General features: G+C 32.8%; 1 protein-coding gene across 1 annotated transcript in view; it reads right to left on the bottom strand.

Annotated features, from left to right (window-relative positions):
• Window positions 1–8,462, bottom strand: part of LOC109724371 (protein ACCELERATED CELL DEATH 6-like) — a 17,553-nt gene extending 9,091 nt beyond the window's left edge. Inside the window, exon 1 of the mRNA XM_020253165.1 lies at window positions 7,667–8,462. Coding sequence (XP_020108754.1) covers window positions 7,667–8,342 — 676 coding nt within the window. The 5' untranslated portion in view covers window positions 8,343–8,462. The remainder of the gene's footprint in view (window positions 1–7,666) is intronic.

Here is a 9,735-nt window from a genome sequence, read left to right as displayed (position 1 = left end):
TATATATATAGGGTTAATTTCATACAGGTAGCAAACATGGTAAATAGCAGATATATCCCTCCAAAGTTCAATTTTCATAAGTTATCCCTGCACAAGCCCTAATGTATTCAGATATGTCCTTCTGGTTTGGATCTGTTAGAGAACTGTTAATTTTTTAACAGTAGAGTTATAAAATGACTGTTTTGCCCTTGCCCTCTTCATCTTCATCTTCCTCTTCTTCTTCCTCTTCCTCTTCCTCTTCATGCTGTGGGAGCAGACGGCGGCGGCGGCGACGACGGCAACCTTGCGGAGCTTGTCGAGGTTGCGGCCAACGAGGACAAGGAAGAGGCAGAAGGCGAAGGTGCGGCCGATGCTGTCGGAGGCGCCCGTGACGACGGCCCACGCGGGCACCACGACGGCGATGACGATCGGATCATCAATGATGATGAAAAAGAAGGAGGAGGAGGAGAAAAAAAGGAGGAAGGAAATGAGGATACGAAAAAAAAAGAGGAAAAAGAAGAAGCAGGAGAGGAAGAGGAAGAGGAAGAAGAAGCAAAGGAAGAAGAAGAGGAAGGAGAAGAGGAAGAAGGATAACAATATCATTTTACCTTATTAACTAACCATGGTTAAGTATTTTAACTGTAGTTAACTAGATTTCTCTAACAGGTATTAAGGGCAAGGACATATCTGAATACATTAGAACTTTTGCAACGATAACTTATGAAAGTTGAACTATATTCAATAACTATTTATATTCAAATTATGGATTCAGAATTAGTTTTAATTTTTGAATTTTATTTATAAATTTAAATGTGAATTCATTAACTTAAAATTTAAAATTAGTTCAAAATTTTAAAATTTGTATGCAATTAGAAAAATTTTATACATTATGAAACACATATGAAAAATATTTACAATATAACTAAATTAAAAATATATAAAACTTATTTGAAGACAAATTAAAGTTAGAAAAAAATCAATTGATAAATAGACTTATACCAGCAATAAACATTTAAATTTAAAATATAAATATAAATTTAATTTAATTAAATGTGACGTGTATCGCATGTGCAGTATAACTAGTTACTTATAAAAATACGAGTTTTCTGTGTGTGATATTTCAAAATTATCCACTTTCTTCAAATTTAATACTACTTAACTCCAAACAATCTCATCCACTAATTTAGTGATTTGTTATTAATGTGCATAGATCTCAAGATATTATTTTAAAATTTATTTCAATAGATTAATTTTAAATTAATGAATCTAATCTAAGGGATGACATAAAAAGTCTCTGTCAATTTTCTTTCCAAAAATGCTCTTATTTTTCGATCTTTTTTTTATTGAAATATGTACATTAACTCAATTCCCTCTCTCTATGAAAATATCATATAACCACTAGATATTTGTATTATTTTTAAATTTTAATATTAGATAATAATTTTAAACTGTCGCATCTTGTCCAACGATCCAAAAATAAAAATTCACGTTTCCCCAAAAAATTCTTCTCCTATCTCGCTCTTATGTTGTTAAGCAAAAAAAAAAGAAAAGAAAAATTCTTAGTGCAAACTTTTTTGAATCTGTCAAATTATTATGTTGTTCAGATTTTCTTTTTATTTATGTTATTTTCGAAGAAATTATATTTTAAAGAGATTTTTAATATTGTTCAAATATCAAACTATTTTAGTTAATTCTGTTTATTTCAAAAAAAAAATTTAAAAATGTAAATCTTTTCAAATCTACAGGATTATTTTGATGTTCGAATTTTTTTATGATTTCGAGTTATTATGTTGTTCCGAACTTTTCATTAATACTACTTTAAATAAAATTTTTATTTTATTTATAAATTGATTTTTAGTCTTGCTTTTTTAAGTCTTTTTGGGACTCAAGCCATGTCCATCAGAAGTTTGAAAACATTAAATTTTAAATTTTTTTTTTAAAGCTATGCATTTAGTTTAGAAAATAGTAAATACTATATATTTTATTTTTAATATTTATGCCACGTGCATTGCATGTGCACATAGCTAGTTATATAATATAATTTTGAATATATTTAATTTACAAATATAAATTAAATAATAATATGTATAGTATAATAATTATTATATATAAATAATATATATAATAATAAAAAATATAAAATAAAATTTCATCTATATATTTTTTTTCCTAGAAACTAAACAAATATGACTAGAAAACCAATTTTTTTTCCAACAAACTAAATATTAAAGAGCGTAAAACTCTTTTTAATCTGAAAATTTTTTTTCCACCAAAAGTTATTTTTTATAGTTTTATGATTCACCGAACAACTCCTAAATGGAAATCTTAAAATTAGGACCGCCGTCCGCAGACGTCTTGACACTATTTATGAGGTCGAGACTAAATGGAGAGTTGTCCGCCATTTTCGGCCATTGTTAGGATTTTATGGTCTTTAAAAAAGATTAGGAATAAATCAAAGTAACGTTTTGTGGTCTGAAAAAAAAGTAAGTAATTAAAATAAATGTTTGGATGGTAGTAAGAAATAAAAATAAATGTATGGATGGTAGTATGAAATCAAAATAAGAGAGAGAGCACACAACAAAATAGCAAATAGAGAGATGTAATTGGAACTAACGTCAATGTTGGCGTGGGCCGGACCAGCCCATATTACCCGGGCCGCAACGGGCTAGGGGTGGTCAGCTCGGCCTGGTTCGGATTCAAATCCGGGCCAGGCCGGATGCTACCAACCTTCCGGCACGAAAGGCACGGGCGGGGCCGGGTTTCGGGCCGGCCCCTTAAAGTTTTTATTTTTTTTTATTTTTTTGAAAAATATATAAAATTTTAAACTATGGTCAGTAAATTATATCTATTTAAATCTATATTTTGATTAAAAAAATTAAAAACTATAAAAATAATTACAAAATAATAAATATTTTAAAATTTTTAAAAATATTTATATATTTTTTTAAAAAAATGATGAATCCAAGATGGGATTTTGGTCCAATAGACCAAATTGTTTGATCATTGGACCAGAAGCCCTTCTCCCAAGGACTGCAAACCTTCAGAGGCGGGCCTGACCCCACTGCAGAACTTGGGCCTTGGGGTGGACTGGCACGGCCCAAGCGGGCCGCGCCGTGCGACCCAGATCCGACTCCCAAATCCGTCGCCTGCAACGCTGCATGACTCCAGATCCGTCGCGGCGCAACCTAGATTCTAGATTCGACGCAGCGTGACCCAAGATCTCCATGAATCCATGATACACGCTGCTACCCTTCTACGGCTATACTTTTGCCTCTCGTTCTCTTTTATTCAACAAATTCCTCCAAGAAATTAGTGTTAATTCTAGTAAATTTCTTTATTTTTTTCACATTATTTTCACTATCATATATTTCAGTTGATCAAATCCAAATACATATTATGCTTTCCTTTCCTTTCTTTATTTAGTAGTAAATTGAGTATGTTATTGTAGTTAAATTTACATAGTGTAATATTAGCAAACACTCATAGACATAAAGCTGTCCAAAATATTCGATATACCATATTCGATCCGGACCCTATTCGGATCCGAACCAGACCCGATAAAAAATAAATAGTATACGGGTAAAAGAAAAAACCCATTAAAGCTTCGGGTATGGGTCCGAATATTTTATACCTATACCCGATTTAGACCCGACCCGAACCCAGCTTTTAAATCGGTAGGGTCCAGAATAGTTTTTAAATCCGAATCCGGACCCGAATCCGATGAAATATCCGATAGTAAATAAAAAAATTGTGAACTTTTAAAATTGAGGGATCAATTTTAATAGGATTTATAGACGAGGGATCTCTAAGTATTTTCATCCTAGGGAAACACTGAAACCTAGCCGCTCTTTTACTACTTTCTTTTTTCTAATTTTTTTACTCTTTGTTTTTAACTCTTTATTTTTTTTTTGTTTCATTTCCGCCTAAGAGTTTTTTATAAAACAATATTTTCATCGTCGTCGTCATTAGCGACATTAATCCTTTACAGGTGTGGTATAAGTGAGTTTTTTTTCCAAATCCCTTCTCCAATCATAGTTGACAATTTAGATTTTTTTTAATAAATATTCTATTTAGTAAATTTTCTGATTCATCTTTATTTTTTTCTCTTTTTTCTTTGAATGTTAGTATATAATATTAGTAATTACTACAACTTATATTCTCTTTATTTGTAATATGGTATTATAATTTTTTAATTTTTGTATGTTTACATATAAAATTATTTTGAATTTTAGACTTTTAATCAGCAAATATAATGACCGAAACAAATTTTGCCCAAACAATTTGATAAAGTCTATAAAAAAATATATATACAGGTACCCGTACCCGACCCGTATCCGGTTTTGAACAGATAGTATATGGATAGTCACTATCCAGATCCGCTCAAATAGACCCGAGGAGTATATTAGTAACTTAAGTACCCAGATCCGGACCCGACCTGAAGTTAAATGGGTAGGGTATTTTTTTTTTTTCTAACCATTTTTTTTAGGGTACGAATACAGTATATCAACTACTTAGACCCGACCCGGTCCACAGACATCTTTACATAGACATTTTAAAATTGAAAAACAATACATAAAGAAGAGAAAAGAAAATTTCGAGCTATAAACGAGCCGGCTTGGAATCGAACAACTCTGAGCCAAATTCAAACATGGCTTGAAATCAACTCGAAAAAGAGAAAGTAAATAAAAAAACTATTTCGAACCGCTTGAATTCGACTCGAATTAGATTTCAAGCGGAACTCAAACAGGCCTTATTCTGGCTTGAAGTTAAATCGAGCCAGCTAGAATTTGGCTCGAATCTACAAGCTGATTTCGAGTAAGCCCCAACACGTTCTTGTTCGGCTTATTTGCACCCCCAATAGTGAAGGGTATATAAGTAAAAGCCTCTTCCAGAAATATATATACCAAAAATAATTTGAATTAACGTGATAGGGTGAACTTTCCAAAGTCTAAAGATGTTGGAAACTTTCCCAAAAGTTTACATTAACATAATTCGAGTTAACTTCCAGTTTAAATTAACGTAATTAGAGTTAACTTTCCCAAAAGTTTAAAATTAATTTTTCTTAATTTCTATTTTTAATTCATAAAAGAGAGAAAGCAAATTGTAATGTGTCAATTTGAATAAGCTTTAATTTAAAGTTAAATAAATTTAATAAATTGAAAGTTAAACTGACAATTTCAGTAAATTCAAAATGTATTATCCCAGCGTTGAATTAAGATGATTGGTATAATAATGAATTGATCAATACATATGCAAATTTTCTTTTATTTTAATACGGATGGAATATTTTTTACGCCATTTTAAATTTTGTCGGTCAAAATTTAAAAGATTTTTGTGCTTTTATATATAGTATAGATATGGATAAAATTATAAATATAGATATATAGAACCGTATCACATGATGCCCGTATAACTTCTTTGCTAAATCAGGTATCTAACCTAATTAAATTTCCGTTATTGAGCTCACAATCCTAATTTAATTAGATTTTATCTTTGCATCAGATATTCCAACAATATATATATATATATATATATATATATATATATATATATATATATATATAGTAGATAATGGTTTTGCTTATGAAGCACGGAGCCTCCGTGCTCCACTTTGGTTTCTGATGTTCGGACTTTCAAATCGACGATCGGACTCCGTTAGAGTTGATCTAGAGTATTTGAAGTATCTAGAAAATAAATTTTGTGATTTTCGATATTCATTTGCCTAGTGATCGAAGAGCTCAAAATCAATAATTTTAATGACCGTGGTAAGCCGGTTGCAAGTATAACTGTGGTAGAAATATTCAAATCGCATGAAATTTTGATAGAAAATTCTTTATACCATATAAACAAGATCAATAACTTTGATTTAAAATTTAATGTCATATCATCATATTTTAAGATTTTTATTTTTCAGCCGTTGATTTTGAGCCATTCGATACTATGCAAATGATATCGAAAAATCGCAAAATTTATTTTCTAGATACTTCAAATACTCTAGTATCAAGTCTAAGCGGACCGATCGTCGATTCGAATCCGAACATCGAAAACAAAGTGGAAGCACGGAGATGCTCGTGCTTCCATAAGCATACCCAGGACACTATATTATATATATATATATAATTATATATATATATATATATATATAATATATATATATAATAGTTGAGCTAGAATACTATTCGGTAGTAAACGAGCTCTTTTACTACCTATTTGTTTTCGATGATATAACTTCCAATTGACGATCAGCTCCGTTGAACATGATCTATACCACATTGAAGTGTTTAGAAATCAAATTTCAAATCTTTTCGACATCATTGCCTAATGATCAAAAGGGTTTTAAATTTATAATTTAATAGTCGATAAGAGGTGTTTTTCTCGTTTAATGGCGTAAAGATATCCAAATCAATTGAATTTTGTTAGAAAATTCTTTAAATATTAAAACAAGATCTATCTTGATCTTAATACAAGACTCCTATCATCATTTTTAAAGAGCATTCATTTTTCAGCGCATTCATTTTTCTGTTCACTGTTGATGGATAAAAGAACAATATCGAAAGTGCGTGAAATTTGATTTCTATGTAGTTTAAATAGTTTAGATCATATTTAACGGAGCCGATCGTCAATTTAGAAGCGTCTATCATCAAAAACAAATCGGTAGTAAAATGGCGTTTACTACCGATAGTATTCTAGCTCAACTCTCTCTCTCTCTCTCTTCTCTCTCTCTCTTCTCTCTCTCTCTTATATATAATATATCATATATAATATATAGTATAATAGAGAGAGAGAGAGAGAGTTGAGCTGGAATGCTATCGGTAGCAAACGGGCTCCGTTGCCACCTATTTGTTTTCGATGATGGAGCCTCCAAATCGACGATCGACACCGTTGAAAATGATCTACAACACTTGAAGTATTTAGAAATCAAATTTCATGCTTTTTCGATATTGTTCTATTGTTCATCAAGTGGGCATAAAAATGAACGGCTGAAAATGAATATTCTCTAAAAAGTAATGATAGAAATTTTATAATAAAGATCGAGAGTATAGACCTTATTCTAAATAGTTTAAAGAATTTTCTAACGAAAATTCAATTGATTTGAATAGTTTTATACCGTTAAACGAAAAATGCCTTATATTTACCATTAAAATTACAATTTTTGAAACCCTTTAATCATTAGGTTAATAATGTCGAAAATATTTGAAATTTGGTTTTTAGATACTTTAAGTGGTATAGATCATATTCAATGGCGTCAATCGTCGATTTGAAAGCTCAATCATCGAAAATGAATGGATGGCAACAGAGCTCGTTTGCTACCGATAGTATTCCAGCTCAACTCAATACACACACACACACACACACACACACACACACATATATATATATATATATATATATATATATATATATATATATATAGAACTAGGCTGGAATATTATTAATAGTACCAATGAATTGGTGTTATTAAGTTTTTCGCCCTTAGATTAAAAGATGTGCGGTTAGAACGATGTGGGCCCTTTAGGGTTGAGTGTGTGGTTGGTTGAATAGTATAATCTAAAAAGTAAAAATAATTAGAGGGTTAAATCTAATTAACGGTGGAAAACTCGATAGCACCAAATCCTTGGTACTATCAATAGTATCCAGCCGGACTATATATATATATAAAATAGGGCATGAGTTGCAGGTCGATTACCCTGGCTTTCGATGATGGCGGCTGCATGCAGTGCAGTTTGCCCGTTCGGTCCGGCATAGGATGCCTCCGATCTGGATCCTATCAAGATCTGAACAATTTCGAGCGATTTTGACAGCACGGCAGCATAAAGTGGAGATACACCATTGTCGTCGACGATAGCTGCCAGCCCAGGAAGTTCAGACATCAATTTTGTTGCAGCCGCCACACGACCTTCTTCGGCCGCCACATGTAATGCAGTTTTCCCTTCCTGATCTGTGGCACGCAGCACCGCCTCCACCACCCCCAATTGGTGGGCTTTCGAGATAAAGAATTCTATAATTTGATCTGCCCCGGCCCTTGCAGCGCAGTGCAGCGGCGTCTCGAGCGTTGCATTGCGTCCCTCTAGGAGGGAGATATCTCTGGAGCAGATCAACTCCGCCAATTCTATGTGCCCAAAATCAGCCGCGATATGGAGGGCTGAGTTTCCGCCTTTGGTAACTCCCCGCGAACTCCCGCGTCCTGCCCCATCATCGATAACATTATTATTATCTGCACCACGAAGATCAATGGCCGTTGATGCCTCTTGCGGGAAGAAGCTTTCGACGGTTCTCTTGTCCCCTCTCTGCAATGCCTTGAGCAACTTATAGTCCAAACGTTGTTGTTCGCCGCTCTCCTCGCCTGCAACTGCAGCGGCCATTGTAAATATCTGACTTCGATCTTCCGGAGCCTTGAAGCTGAAACGGAAACTAACTAACTGGATCAAAGTGCCAGTAATTAAGATTGACCTTATCACTTGCTTCTTCAGCACACGAAGACAATGAGGGGGAAGGGGAGGTGCGGCCTCGGTGTGGTAGTGTCTGGGGCAGATTGGGATTAGGCAGCCCGTGGGGTTAAAAAAAGAGAGGGTTTAGTAGGGTTTAGAATTTTTTTTTGTCTTTTGCTTTTTTCTTATTGAGGGTAACTGCAAATACCTCATGTGGTTTCGTACTTTCTCACTTTAATATTCTGTGGTTTAAAATAAGTTAATATTCTGTGGTTTCGCAATTTCTCACTTTAGTACCTTGTGGTTTCAAGTGTATCAAGTTAGTACCCTATGGTTTCATTTTTGTATTAAATTAGTATTCTGTGGTTTCAATTTTTTCTTTTTATTATCCATTTCGAGGCATATAATTTAACGAAATATTAAACCACAAGGTAATAAAGTGAGAAAGTGCGAAACCATAGGATACTAACTTGATACACTTAAAACCATAGGTTACTACATAAAGTGAGAAAGTGCGAAACCACAGGGTACTAACTTGATACACTTTAATGCACATGATACTAAAATGAAAATGTGCAAAACCACAGAAGGTGTATTTGAAGTTTTCCCTTTCTTTTTAAACAGATTTAGAGGTGGCCTTTAAAAATTACTTCTAAACTGTCTCTAACATGATAATGCAGAGGTGACGTCAAGAAACATGCACCTCTATGTTAAATTTTAAAATAAATTTTTTATTTTTCTTTTGTTTAAATAAATTATATTTTTGCATGTGTCCTTATAATTTTCTCATGCAACTCACATAGTCCAAAACCATTCCTGCACATATGTTGACCTTCATCTACACCTTCCAACTCTTAACAACTATTCAAAAATATATTACACTTTTCAACCTTTAATTTACACCCTTTCACATTTATATTCTGGACTCAGGAGCTAATCTCTTAAACCCACCAATTATCTTAGTTTATAGGCTAAATTATATAAAACATCTCTATCAAAATCTGATTTTTCACTTTTTCCTCCTGTCATTTAAAAACCTACATTTTGCCCCCTTGTAGAATGAAAAATGATCACAGGGGGTACGGTGTAAACTGTAATGACAAAATGACCATTTTGCCCCTCACTATTTTTGACAACAGAAGAGAAGACTGAGGACATTTTTGGTATAAAAAAATATATAATAATATTTTATAAACGAAACCTTAACAAATCACCAACGGCAGGTGGTGAAGTGAACATTTTTCATTTTACAAGAGGGTAAAGTGTAGATTTTTAAATGACAGGGGGGGAAAGTGAAAAATCGAGTTTTGACAGGAAAATTTTATGT

The sequence above is a fragment of the Ananas comosus genome, linkage group 18, assembly GCF_001540865.1.
Source record: "Ananas comosus cultivar F153 linkage group 18, ASM154086v1, whole genome shotgun sequence".
Lineage (NCBI taxonomy): Eukaryota > Viridiplantae > Streptophyta > Magnoliopsida > Poales > Bromeliaceae > Ananas > Ananas comosus.
Note: the sequence above shows the minus strand (reverse complement) of the source record. Positions and strands in the feature narration are given on the sequence as shown.